Genomic DNA, 15,502 nt, shown 5'->3' with positions numbered 1-15,502 from the left:
CAAAGTAGACAAAACAGTTAAAATCTTACTGATTATGGGAAATATAAGAAATCAATTCTCTTGAAACGGCGTATAACTGTCCAATAGCGTGACAGAAGTACTTGTTCCTGTTCTCACCAAACTTCCAATTCTAAATGTATATATAAATCTATTAGAGTTATTGTCAGCGCTCTGTTGTGATATTTGTTAGCTAAAATAATCCATCCAACATAATAGAAAAAAAGAAACCAACGAAATTGTAAAGCTAACCATCAGCTGAGATGCTTTTGCTGTCCTGACACATTGCAAGCTTAGTGATTTCACTGTCAAAAGTAACAAACTAAGCAGTCATATATATTCGAGACATTTATTTACAAACGGTTCCTAGCACAGAAAAAACATATTATTATGTTACAGATGATAAATATATATATATTTGTTTCAGCTATCAATGTATAAATATATATATATTTGGTCAAACCGGTCGGACCGTGACTCAGTCTTCTAACCGGTTCCGAGTTGTACTAAAAACCGGATTTGAGTTAAACCGGCAAATCCGGTAAAAAACCGGCCAAACTCGGTAAAACCAGTGACCCGGTTCAATATTAAAATCCGGTTTTCTCAATTAAAATAAAAAAAAAAATTGCAAATTTATAAATATTTCATTTAAAATCATATTTTTAAAAGTATATTTCCAAATAAATTAGTTTTCATTATATTTTTATATATTTTTAAGGTTTTATTTATTTATGTATCAATTTTAGTTAGATTCTAGAAATGATATAAATTTTTATAAAAATAATTGTATATATATATATATATATTTAATTATTTAAATTTGATTATAATTTAAAACCTGGTTGAACCGGTCAGACCGGTCCGACCATTGATCCAGTTACAATGCCGAGTCAATGTCCGGTCCGGTTTTCAAAACATTGTTAAAAATTGAAAGCCCTAAACTTCTATTGAAGAGAACGCTTACAGGCCAAAGAGGTTTATTGGGCTTCTTTTTAACGAATCTCATTTCAAAACGTGAGTTATAAAGTATTTATTAAATCATTAGATAAATAAATAAATGTGGGTCCCACAGAGAAAACCGAAGAAGCAAAGGTTTCCGACCTTCATAAATATATATTTGTTTCAGCCATCAATGTATAAAGAATGTTTTAGCTCAGTGGTATAAATGTTGTTGTTTAGATCTCAATAACACGGGTTCGAGTCACATACTTGACACTTTTTCACACTTTTTAAAAGTGGGAACCACATATCGCTGATGTGTCGCATCAGGAGTGATGTAACTGCCCTATTATAATGTAGATTGCAGGAAAAAAGATTAAACAAAACAACTGATGAAAAGAAACAAATATGTTTCACAGCACATAAACTCGTCTTGAACAATCAGACAACAGATAGTATGTCTCCCGTGTGACTCAGCTGAGTCCTCGATGGCATCCTGAACGACAAATGTCTTCTTCTTCTTCTTGGTTACATCAAAGGGTGCAAGCTAAAGATGACTAAAGAAAATTAAAACCACACAATCATGATTTATCAGACAATTATATATATATATATATATATATATATATAATCATGAGATTGCATAATTTGGTCCATCATGCACAAGGTCCATCACATAATTGCAAACAAAAAAAATTAATAGGGATTGTTATGATCTGGCGGTGAAGAGAACGACAGTGCCCATGAATGTGTATCGTTGTATCAGAAAAAAAAAAGATATGTAAGAGATGACTCGTTGTCTATACACACTATATTCGGTGAAAGGACGTTATACAATTGTATAATATGTTTGTTAGTGTAGATATTTGTACGTAATGGTACTATACTATTTAAGTATAGTCGCATATTCCTCACATATATCTTATACTATATCCATGAAACATAACGGTCTGTCTTGCACTCAAATTTAACAGTTCTCTTATTCATCGTGTTCATTTGCAAAACAATATAATAGTTTTTATGTACTATGATAGCAATAAAAAAGTTTTTGTCATAAATATAGTTTCTAAAAATTAAAATGACCAAAATAACACTTAATATTTTATCAAAAGAGATAAATATACACTTATACCCCAATGTTAAATTAATTTAGACATTACAGTTTAGAGTTAAGGGGTGGGGTTTAGGATTTAGGGTTTAGGGTTTAAAGTTTAGGGTTTAGAGTTTAAAGGTGGGGTTTAGGTTTTAGGGTTTAGAATTAAGGGGTGGGGTTTAGGATTTATGTTTAGGGTTTAGGGTTTAGGGTTTAGAGTTTAGGGTTTAGGGTTTAGAGTTGGGGAGTGGGTTTTTAGGATAAGAATTCAAATTTTGAAAAATAAAATAAAAATTAAATTTTTGAAAAGGTAAAATGCTATTTTGGTCATTTTAGTTTTTGAGGGTTATTTTTGTGACATAAACTTAGAAAAGTGCTATTTTGGAGATTTGCCCTTGATGATTGATAAATAGTGTTTTTCTTACCATATTTATCCCTTCTAGCAGACATATCATTTTAATTTATCGATCTTATTATTGGTGAATGTCAATATCTGATTTTATGTATTCTCTTAAGCAATGGTCGCACACATCGTATTAACAAATTAGATAGTTTTCAGTAACTTAATTTTTAGTACTATTTGTTAAGAATAGAATAACTCAATTTTCGTATGTGCATATCTTACTGTTTGTAATTTATGTGTATTAATCGTTGTTTCATAATTGTTAATATTTGTGATTTGTAATGAAAAAAAATTAAAATGACATATTATGGTTTATAATTGTGTTTAGGTTTAATGATTTGGGTTTAGGGTTTAGGGTTTCGTATTTAAAGGCTAGGGTTGGGTATTTAGGGGATGTTGGGGTGTAGGCGAGGTCTATAAATGAAATAGCAGCTTGAACCATGCTCAATTTGCAATGTGAGACTATTATACTTTTATATATAAAAATGTAATATTCATTCTATTTTTAATGTTATTAAATAGAATAGAACAATATTTTTTTCATATTACAAAACAAAACAAGGATTGCGACGACAACAAAACGAATATATGTATATAATAAATAAGTGTGTGACGTGAGTTTCATTATATGATTTGATAATAAATAGTAGTGATTCATTTTTATCCATATGTAAATGGAATAAACCATTCATACTATACTAATTATAAAAAGGGTAAACGTGCTATATCCCTACGAGAACTATCATATAGCATCAGATGTCCACCGAACTATGACATCATGGTATATGTCCATAAAATGAATATTGTAAACGTATTTATCTCCGAATTAAAAGTTACAATCTTATTTCACCCCGAACCGATAATTTAAAACTTAATTATTCATAAACCATTATTTTAATCGGTTAACTATTTACCAACCAAAACTCAACTTCAATTAAACCAAACCATTTTACTCTAAAAAATAAGAAAATAAAACAGACCTGTCAACCCGACCCAGTGTTCTCTTCTTCACCCGAACTCAATCCTTACCTCTCTCCAATCAAATTTCTGATCCTTAGACACAATGTTCACATGTCTGAACCCTTCGAACTCACCACTTCTCTGCCACAGCTTCTTATTCTCTTCCATGGGAAGGTTGAAGAAATCTTGAACCTCTATCTATAATTTTTGGGTAAACGCAGAGCCCAAGCAAAAGAAGCATGGGCTTCCAGCCGTCAGATAATATAAATATAATCGGCCACAATTTTCCGGAAGTTTGTCTTTAGTACAGTGGTTAAATAGCTAATGGTTTGGAACCCACACTAGAGTATTTTTTTCGGCCACTTTTTTTCATTTTGGGCTTCTAGCCTTCAAAATTCTAGTCCCGGCTCTAGATAAACGTGATATTTCTCCATGAGAACTATCATATAGCATCAAATATCCACCGAACTATGACCTTATGCTATATGTCCATGAAATGAATATTGTAAACATATTTCTCCCCGAATTAAAAGATATGATCTTATTTCACTTCGAACCGATAGTTTAAAATTTAATTATACATAAACCAAAATTTTAATCGGTTTACTACTTACCAAATAATATTAACCATTTAAACCAAACCAAAAACTCAGTTTTAATTAAACCAAACCATTTGACTCAAAAAAAAAAAAACAACCCAACCCATTGTTCTCTTCTTCTTCACCCGAACCAAATCCTTGCCTCTCTCCAATCAAATTTGTTTGTTGTTGTGGATCCAATTTTCCAAGGATTTGTTTTTTGGTGTTATAACCCGATGGAGGAGAAACACAGTGGAGGTCTCTCCTTGTACCTTCCGTCCTAGAGATCATGAAAGAGAAGGACTTTATACAACTGTTCCTCCTAGGTATAACCGGTCTGATCAAAACAAAACAGAGACTTTAGATGATACTTGTCTGAGTTCAAGATTCCAGTCATCACATGAAACGCTTGTGTTCTGTTTCTGCCATGGATACTAAGCTCGAGAACCTCGATCTAGCTTGCAAGATTAGGGATATTTTCAAATAAAATACTTTTTTTAGATGTTGAAGTTTGTATTTATATTAAAAGCTCTCTTTGTACCAATCTGTCTACATCTAGTCAACCATGGGATAGATTCATCTTTCCTGGAAAAATAAAAATGATATACTATTATTCTGTAAACTGCAATTAAATTTCATCATTCTTGTACGCCATTTTCCACCATAACTACCACAAGACCATATAACCAATGATCCAGTACTCACTTCATCATCAATGATTTTCGTCCGCATGTTCTTCATTATCGACGCTATCTATTCTCCCTCTTTCACCGATTACTTGAAAAGAAAAAAAGGTATAACCGGGTTAAATGTACACTGAATGTTATTGAGTTAATAACGTAAATATCAGTGATATATTTATTCTTCATTCCCTTTCCAAAATTTGTTACTCAGCAAAATAACCCTAGTAAATAAGTGTAGAGAAAAAAGTTCGCTAGGTTGGGTCTAAAATCAATTAAGCTGATATATCTATCTCATGACGAGGTTATATATATTGGGCCTAATATAGCCCAATAGTAGGTCCGACACATTAACCCTAGAGAACAAACATGTTATAAAAGTGGCAGCTTTAAAAAACAGAAGGAGAGAACGCCGTCGCTAACACAGCACGCAGTCACCTTCTCTGTTGTCTCATCGCAATCATGGTATTTCTCTGTTCCAAACGTCAATGGATAACTCATTTCGAAAATCAAACGATTAATTTGTACTCGTACTTGTTGCAGATTATGTCAGAGGAGAACCGCCGCGCAATCTCCAAGTACCTCTTCCAAGGTACGCTTCTTGCTTTGTGAGTGAGTTTATGCATCGAAGAAAAATAGCATTGTTGATTGATTCGTTGCGCAGAGGGAGTTCTGTTTGCGAAAAAGGATTTCAATTTAGCGCAGCATCCTTTGGTCGAAGGAGTCCCGAATCTGCAAGTCATCAAATTGATGCAGAGCTTCAAGTCTAAGGAGTACGTGCGTGAAACGTTTGCATGGATGCATTACTACTGGTTTCTCACTAACGAAGGCATTGACTTTCTGAGGACTTACCTCAATCTCCCTTCTGAGATTGTTCCCGCCACTTTGAAGAAGCAGCAGAAGCCTCTTGGTCGTCCCATGGGTGACCGTCCCCGGTATAGAATTCACTTTCATCTTTCAAAATAATCTGCTTTATCCCAGTAGAATAACCAGTAGGGTGCACATTAACTAGATGAAGTAGAAGAAGTTACTTGTTTATGTGTGATTGATTTGATATGGTTTTTTTCACAGTGGCCCACCTCGTTCTGATGGAGAGAGGAGGTCTGGTGACAGAGATGGATACCGTGGAGGACAAAGATCAGGTGGAGAGTTTGGTGACAAGAGTGCAGCTCCTGCTGATTACCAGCCTTCTTTCAGGGTACCTTTTCTGTTACGCTTTGTACTGGGTTCTTACTCTAAATCATGTTGCCAGCTCAAAAAATTTCCAAGTCTTTGTTTCTCAACTCTTTACTGTTCTTTGGTTCTGTAATACATCATTTTTGTGAAATTACTCATTAGTGTCTTGTGTAAATTTTTATCTTGGCTATGTATGTATTTCTTTTCTGTTATTCCATTTGTTGAAAAAAAAAATTGCCTGCATTATTTCAACATATTTTGATGGAAAACACAAGACCGTCTTCATTCATCTTTTATATTTGTTTGGTTTTAACAGGGATCTGGAGCTGGATCTAGGCCTGGGTTTGGCCGTGGAGCCGGTGGGTATGGTGCTGGTCCTGCTGCTGGATCTGATCTTCCTTGAAAGGGAAATGTAATCCTTCTTGTTTCATTTTTGGTTAAAATTATACTTCGGATTTGAGAAGGAATCTCTTTTACTCAACATGATTGTTTTTACGTACTTTAGAATTTTATAAAGGATGTCCAATGTTTTGGATCGTTACAAAAAAATTCACTCGTTCTCTGTCCTCTACTTTTTCAGATTTTAATGTCTGATGGTTTCAAATTGTAATTCGGTTATTTATTTGGGGACTATGCAAATGTTATGTTCAAGATTTTTAAACAATACCTCTTTTTATTAAATACTAAAATCTATTATATTTTGGTTACGTTAATCTTTATTTATAAATCGTGGTAAGGTAGGTAGGATGATTTTCAGCCGAAATTGCCATGAGCAAACATTTTTATATTATGTTTACATTTGAATTTCTAACAAGTGAATAAGCTGGTAAAGTATATGAATAATTGAACAATTTCTTTCATCAAACGCTTTACCAAACGGGATTTTACTAGATGTCGTTGTTTTGCTAGAGGAAAAAAGCAAATTTAAATTGTATCTTTCAAGTCCTTATGATTAACTTCGTGCAAGAAAACAAATCCTTATAATTAACATCATGTATTTATTACCTTATGTCATTAAAAACAAACAAGGCTTTTTAGCCTTAAAAGTTACAATAAACTTATAATCAATTTTTACTTCTTTAAAACAACTTTTTATTAAAAAAAGAACTTTAAAAATTAATAAGAAGAAAATGATTTGGAAAAAAAAATTGAAATAAGAGGGATCAGATATATTGAAAATTGGAGCGCCCAATTGTCGTAAAAAGGTTTGAGCGGAACGCTCTTCACGCATTTATGCGAGAATAACCCAATCCTCACTTCCCCTTTAAACCTGAAGGATCATGTTTTCCGAATGTCGCACTTCTTTTTCTTTTATAGACCCACTCATTATCACATGTCTGTCTACACAATCGATGTGGGACGAATTAAGACTTATACTCGCTCGCTCGCTCACCTACAGAAGGTGTTGTTCAAAGGTTTCCAAGCCCATTACAGCCCATGTGATCAAAACGTGTCGGTGGCCCCAGTTGTCAATAAAATTATTACCAAGATCATTAAAATATAATCCATATCCGTTACGATATTTGTTTTCACACAACTTGAAGACAACAAAATGCTTGCAAGTCTTACAACTATTTTTTTTAAAGAATTTAAATTTATTCTAGCAAAAAAATTGTTTTTACCTCTGCTGTCGCCTTGTATCTATATTTGTTTTGATTAAAAAATCATCGAAACTGTGTCTTCTTCATCATGTCTTCGGCCATCTAACCAGCCCCCTCTCATAGGTATGGCCAAATAATCTCCTGAATATAGCAAACCAATTTCGAATTCGTTTGTCCACCTTTCGGATCAGGTGAGAAGATGGTGTAGCCGCCTCCCCATGTCTTCTCTGATTACGTTCCCTCCATAGTGCATACAATGTGGTCTGAATACATACCGAATTAGGAATGTATCAAGCTTGTCCACTCTTTGGTGTGATATAAGCTGCAAAACCCCACTCTACTCACTGGTATAGCATGTGGAGAGCAGTCCTAACGTCAAACCTTTCCACACTTCTTCCGATACCTTGCATTGGAAGAAAAGATGGTCCCTGGTTTCCAAATGAACATCACATAGTCCACAAAAAGCTTTGCAACTGTGAGTTCCATCCTTTGGTAATATTATACCCTTTGATGTTTTCTACGGGATATATGCTGCGGCTCAAACCATTGGTAATATTATACCCTCTATACTATCTTTGAATCTTTTCTCAATTTTATTGACAGTGGAATGACTCAGAATGTATCTTGCGGATTTTTCTGCAACTGTCTTGCTTAAAATCACTTTGTGAACTCCTTGTGTATTTAGTCACAGCCTTTGTTTGAGATACATCAAATTCATTTAAGGACGGTTTGAAGTTTTTGTCCAACCTAACTTTCTATTGTTTTAGATTAAAGGTCATGAAGCAGACAATAACAAAAGAATATGTTTTTTTTTTTTCCTTTGGTAACTCTGCAATTACAAGGGAATCATAAGTGTAACAAAGATAAGAAGAAAGACGAACTCTAATGTTGAAGAGAAGCTAAGACTGAAGATACAATGTTAAATGAATCAGTGACTATAACCGTATAACCAAACATGCTGTTGATTTAACCTTTAGATTCACCAATGGTAGCTTCTGTTAGCACTACTGTTTTCTGGTTTTAGACCTGAGAAATGTTCTTTTGCAAAAGAGACATGATCATTGTCGCTAGCCATTGGTTCTAACGGGGACCTAAAAATAGATCTAGACCTGGGTTTGGCCGTGGAGACGGTGGCTGTGGTAAGGGTGCTGGTCCAGCTGCGGGATCTGATCTTCCTTGAAGGGAAACGTAATCCTTTCCTGTTTCTTTTTTGTTAAATTGTACTTTTATCTGAGAATGAATGTCTTTGGAACTTTGTATTTTCTCTTCTCTATTTATTATTATTATTTTTTTTTTGGAACAATATTTTCTCTTAAATCATTTGTTTTACTCATTATGTTTGTTTCTTATGTTAGAATTTTATGAAGGGTTGTTTAATGCTGGACAAGTTAAGAATTACACTCGCCCTCCCTTTTTGTATAAACTTTTGATTTTCATATATTTCTGTTCGTTATTCTAACCTTCATCGTGTTTTTATGGTGTGGTTCACTCTAAGCCTCACAAATCTTGAAAGTAACTATGTAGAATGATATTTAGCTTTAGTATCATGGATATTCTTCAAATAGCTGAAAATAGAATTTGAGCTGCTATTGTATATTGTCCTTTCACTAAATGCCTTCTACCCAATGGGATCCATAGTATGTGGTTGTTTGGGTATTACGTTTTTTAGAAGCACCAGTGGTCTAGTGGTAGAATAGTACCCTGCGACGGTACAGACCTGGCCGGCTGGTGCATGAGCTGTGAAGAAAAATTGGTTCAGCGATGGTATATCTGATTTCCCGGATTAAATTGCAATTTACTTAGCTCTCTAAGCAAAAAAGGGTATCTATACTATTAAAGCAAAATACCTAATAGGATTTTGCCCTTAATTTTTAGAGTTATTTACAAGACAATACCACTCCTAAATTTATGCATATCTTAACTAATAAATATCAATCAATTAATTTAGAAACTATTCCAACACTTAAAATCCAATTAAATTAATTAAATTTTCTCTCATTTATTGTTTCCTTTTTAAAACATACCACTATATTTATTGTCTTAAAAATTATCTACAGCATTTTTTTGAAAACTTATTCACTATAACTTTTTATATAATATAGTTTTCCAATTTAAAGTTTTTGATAACACTAAACTAAACACTATATAATTTTTTTTAAAAAAAATAAAAATTATTAAGTTTAAAATGTTTGAAAATAAAAATTTAGTATGTATAATTAATATTATAAATATGTCAGAAATACCGGAATATGTAAAATAATATCTCAATAAAAAAAATTATTAATTTGTATAAAATCCTTTAACTAACACATCAAGAAAATTTTGGAGAATTTGTGAGAACAAAATTATAATTGAAGAAAAATATTGTCAAACATATTTTTATCATTAAAAACTATATACAGGTTTATGACATTAAAACTCATTTTAAATTAATGGAAGACGGGTCTAAATAAAAAATTATATTATTTTGATTCTTATATATGTATATTTATACAAACCTCTATATAAATTTAGAAATTTATAATAAAGACAAATTATATATGTTAACATATGTTATATACGGATTATATACGAATCGTCAGGGATTTTTGTTCGACAACAGATCTAGGCAGGATATGAAAGCACTGGTTGAAACTCAAAACAACTTTTTTTTTGATAATAGGTTATAAATTCATGCATATTTTATCAAAATTATCATCAGAAAATGTCCGCGCTTTCAAAGCGCGGATAAAAATCTAGTTACATTTTTTAAAACCTCAGGCTACTGAGAAAAAACGTGTAAAACTGTATAATGCTTATATAATAAAATCACATGTGAAACATTTTTTCATGTTCCTTGTAATACGACCGAGTATTTATCTTATTATTATTACAAAAATCAACAGGTTCGTAGACTTTAAATTTTAAACAAAACTTAGATATATATATTTTTTAATATCTATACTAGATTTTGATCCGCGCTTCGAAAGCGCGGGTTTTATAGGTTATATACGAATTTTAAAATGTGATAGTATTTTGAGTATATTATGTATTATTATGTTATAAAGTCGTATTATATCACATACATGCATAAATTTGTTTAAAATTATATAACTTATGTATAAGTTTATTCGGGATTTTTTATATACACTCTTCTGTAAATCTTTCTTAAGTATGAACATTTTACCTAAATTTGATAAACGAACCAAACCAATACGAAATACAGGTTGAGGTTCGGGATTGGGAAAAAGTTACCTATTAGATTTTTTTGGACCTGTGGGTCTCTGTCGGGTACCTAAAGTACCTAGAATGTTTTGTTCATATTGTGTATATTTGAGTAATTCATATATGTTTTTAGTATAAAAATATTATTGTAAAATTTGGATTCGCATTTTCTGTTATAGTTTCAGGTTTTGGGTAAAATTTCAAAATATATTTAAAATATTGGATATTTTTGGTTTGTGGGTAAGATTTTGGTCTTTTAGATATTTAGTTATTTCTGGTATTTTTTTTTTTATTTTGGGTATTTTTCATGTTTTGATTTTTTGACTTTTCTGATTCTTTAAATCTTTTTGTGTGAAATACTCGAACCGAGCTAGACTCATTACGTAGCCAAATTACATAGTAAATTTTATAGATACTTGAATTATTGACTCAAACTGACCTGGAAGTAAAAGGAACCGATCTGAACAAAAATCATTCAAATACCTAGTTGAATATAAATGCCCAAGACCCAAAGAACTTGGATCTGAAAGAAGCCGATTTATATTTGACCCGAAGATCCGAATGACCAAATCTAACATTTCACTATATTTTTGTGCATTTTATAAAAGTTACATTTGTTCAGTTGGTGAAACTTAAGATTTATTTGAGAGGTTTTTGACTAATTTAATAGCATAGATTTGTAGGTTTTTTGTTGAGCAGTAAAAAAAGATTTGTTTGGTTTTTGATAATTTAAGCTTATCTTAAATATTAAATTGTTATTTATCAATAAAATAAAATTAACATAATATATAATTTTTAAACTTATCTTAATTATGAAGTTAATGAAACATATTTAGAGAAGAATATAATAAAGTGTATGTGATATTATATTTTTGTGAACCAAATTCATGTGGTAGTATATATATGGTATAATCTTTTCGTTTACAAATAGATATGGGTCCAACAAATAAAAGCTTTGACTAAATGATTGTTAGAGAAATATAAGGTAACATATTGTTTGTCCAAATCAAAGTAAGACCAAAATATTATTAGTTAATAAAAAGGTCCAAACAACTTTTTGAAGTAGATTTATTAAAACTCATTCACTTTTAATAGTATTGATATAACACCAAACTCATATTTTATGTTAGGTTACGTCATCACTTTTTAATAGGAAAATAAAAATGGAATCGCTCGGTTGAGATTATTGCTGTTATTTAATCTAACGGATGGAATTTTAGTTTCATTAGAAGTCTGATGTCATCAATCATAATGCAAAGGGCATCATCTCTTTCGTTTCCTTTTTCTGAATCGTCATTTCTCAAAAGACACAACCTTTTAAAATAAAATATTTTGACAAATTTATATATGGTTTCTTTATGCCTTTCACTTCATCATCTATCTTCCATCTTATTTTCCATTCAGACTTATCATCCTTTCTTCATGTTTTCGGGGTCACTCTGTGGATATTTTTCTTTATGGAATATTCTTATCCGATTTCACTACCAATAAATTTAATGGAGTACTTGTTTTCTGTCGTTGATCTGCATGTGAATTTACCAATGCCCTTGATTTTTTTCTTATTCTCTTTTTTTTTGCTGATAACTTCCACTTTATTTTTGTCTCCCCAACCCACTGATTACTTAATTTATTGTTTGTGCGGGGTTACTCAATTTCAGACAATCTTTCTCAAAAACTCATAATATCTCCTCTGGTAACGTTTTCCTACCATAATTTCAGAGTAAGTATAGGACTCATGATTCAAAACCACTTATTTGTTTCTATGTATCTCCAAATAAAAAGTGTACCTTTCTAGACTGAATCGCTGTCAAAATACCAGTGAATAGAAGTATTACATATAACTCCCTAAAATTGTTTCATTTACTAAACGTTTCCAAGTGAAGAGTTATGATTTTCGGTTCAGATAATTATGAATCTCCGAAGCTGATTGTCGTCGCTTGTCTGTTTAATTTCCTGAATTAGTTTTTAACCGAAAGGTAACTTTTACTACATTTGTTGGTTGTCCATGCATGTAAGATAGACATGTCGTTAAACGGATTGCATAAACGTTTCCAAATGAAGAGTTATGATTTTCGGTTCAGATAATTATGAATCTCCAAAGCTGATTGTCGTCGCTTGTTTGTTTAATTTCCTGAATTAGTTTTTAACCGAAAGGTAACTTTTACTACATTTGTTGGTTGTCCATGCATGTAAGATAGACATGTCGTTAAACGGATTGCATAGATTATAGATATGATTTGTCTAACCAGACCGGCTCAATGGTGTCATGGGCACAAAAAAAAATTTTAATTTTCACACTTTTGTTTTTTTAAAAAAAAATCTGATAGATGTATGTTTTTTTTCAAAATACTAGAAGTATTTTTAAAATTAAATCTATGGAAATAAAAAAAAAATACTTTCATATAAAAAAATTGGACCCCTTTTCTTATTTTTAATATAAAAATATACCTATTTTTTTTAAAAGTCGGGTCCTTATCTATTAAAAAATAGGGGGACAACGGATTGGGCCCGGAGCGGTCGCACCGCTTGCCCCCCTATCTAAGCCGGCCCTCTGTCTAACGAGAGTAAATAGATTGTAGAATTAGGTCTGTTTCTTGTTACTCTAATAACAAAACACAGTGGATGTTTTTAGTAAAAAAAAAAACACTGTGGTTAAAATGTTCATTTCGTTTTCTGTTTGCGGCCGGACAAGAGGAGGAGATACATTGATCGATGTGTTTCCTTCTCACCGAACAATTACTGTCTCGACTCGCCTTAGGGACCAGATTCAATCGGGTAAGTCTCCCTTTCTTTTCGCATCAACTGTACATGTAAGAAAATCAGTCACAGTGATATTTAATTAGGTAGAAGAATTTTGTTCTGGTGTAATGGATTCTCTCTCAAATTTTCAGTAAGTCGTTTGTTTTATCATCATAAATGCCCAGTTTGGAAGATAAACTTCCAGGCATGGGAGGTCCCTTTTTGTTCGTCTGCATTCTCATGACAATAGCGCTATCTTTTTTTCAAATCCTATGTTTTCTCTATTACTTCTTTTGTGTTATCTGTTGTGATCTTTTGAAGTTGAATGAACATGTTCACAAAAGTTGTTTAAACTCCAAGTCTAAAGATAGGCCTTGGTGTGTGCATGAATATTTACGAGGCTATTTGAACTTGCAGGAGTCTTTGTTTGACAAGAATCTGATTGTCTGCAATCACACTTTTGGAAAGTACAATCGGTTTCTTTTTACTGGCCGAACCATCCTGACAGAAAACAACTTGCAGTCGGCAGCCGCCTTAATCGACCGTTCTTTTAAATCTGCCGATGTAGTCTCATGACACTAATTCAAAGATTACTATACCAAGCTTAAATAAATGTCACAAACGTTCTTGAACTGACCGTACAATATCAATTATATATATAATATTCTGTGTGCAAAACGTAGAAGGCAATTAAAATTAACATTTTGATATGATGAAGTTATGATTATATTAACCTGTCCAAATTGTAATTTTAGGAGAAAGTTACATATATGAGATATACATAGGCATGTTGAAAACTTAATATTATTTTTTTTTTTTGCTATCGAGAGTTAAAAGTTAAAAGTAACCGATAGGAAAAGAAAGACATGCAGATTTTAGAAGGAAACATAGAAAGCGTCTAACAATTTAGATTTTTCACTGCACAAAAATAAATCTATAGTAGCATTCATTTAGCATTAATGCTAAAACAATTTCAGCGTCCTCGTTACTTATTCTAATTGTATAAAATACCTTTTATACATCTTTCATAACCATATAATCTTAACAAAAAGCTTATACGAATATGACTTTCCATTAAAATTTATTTTATTGTGTTATACAAGATTTTGTATATTATTATACATTATATATTTTAAGCTTATACGAATATGACTTTTCATTACTCTTAACTCAAGTTATTTCAATTTGGCAACTTCTGAACTACTGATCATAATTTTTGAATATTTTCAAATAAAAATTTAGATAAACAATACTAACTAACACAGTGTGTTCAATTCCAAACAATTATAAACATGTTTTGAAAAATTAAGAAATTATAGTTGAATATGTAGAATAAATATTTTCTTGAAGATTTATGTGAATCACTACAACCATTTAAATAAATTACTGTAATATATATATAGATGAAGTTTTTTTTTTGAACATCATATATTGATGAATATTTGTACCAATTTAAGTGTACCATCGCAAGTTTTTGTAACCAATGTAATATTTCGTGTCCAGTCATTGCATAGTTAGTAACTGATCACTGCAACATTTGGTAACCAACCATTGTAACCCAATTAACCATTGAAATCTTTGAAGTTTAACGTTTGGTTTATATGTGAAAAAGCGGTGTGCATTGTCTCAACCCAATATTCCTGATAAAAATATTTATATATTTATCTCTACATTCAACAACCAATTTGTGGTTAATTTTGTTACATACATCTCCTACATTCTCATTCTTAAGTTATTAAATTTTGTTATTTTAAACTTTTATATTCACTACTTAAATGAAACCAAAATTAAAAAGTAGAAAATAAAGATATATATATATATATTCGATTAATATTCAATAATTTATTTTTAGTAAAGAATTTAATTGTCCGCGCGAACATATTAATGAACATGCTTTTGATTGTACCATTTCATATTAGAAAGTTGTATAGTTTTTAAAAGCTTAAACATTCACTACAAGAAAACATCGGTATTCTGACGGACATTCCGACGGAAAATGAAATCCTCAGAATTTCCCGAGGAATTTCCGAGGAATCCCAAATTTTGGGTTTCCTCGGAATTTCCTCGGAATATGCCGACGGAATTCCGAGGAAACATTAATCCGTCGGTATATTCCGAGGAAATTCCGAGGA

General features: G+C 31.6%; 1 protein-coding gene across 1 annotated transcript; it reads left to right on the top strand.

Moving 5' to 3' along the window:
• The first annotated feature begins 4,996 nt into the window (after positions 1 to 4,996).
• LOC106298457 (40S ribosomal protein S10-2) lies at positions 4,997 to 6,430 on the top strand. The gene is made up of 5 exons (XM_013734588.1): positions 4,997 to 5,115; positions 5,194 to 5,242; positions 5,315 to 5,585; positions 5,722 to 5,848; positions 6,143 to 6,430. Exons 1-5 carry the CDS (start codon positions 5,113 to 5,115, stop codon positions 6,227 to 6,229), a joined length of 537 nt encoding a protein of 178 aa, XP_013590042.1. The 5' UTR covers positions 4,997 to 5,112; the 3' UTR covers positions 6,230 to 6,430.
• Positions 6,431 to 15,502: the final 9,072 nt, after the last annotated feature.

Source organism: Brassica oleracea, chromosome C6 (genome assembly GCF_000695525.1).
Source record: "Brassica oleracea var. oleracea cultivar TO1000 chromosome C6, BOL, whole genome shotgun sequence".
Classification (NCBI taxonomy): domain Eukaryota; kingdom Viridiplantae; phylum Streptophyta; class Magnoliopsida; order Brassicales; family Brassicaceae; genus Brassica; species Brassica oleracea.
The sequence above is the reverse complement of the archived record's forward strand: the minus strand, read 5'-3'. Positions and strand labels throughout refer to the sequence as shown.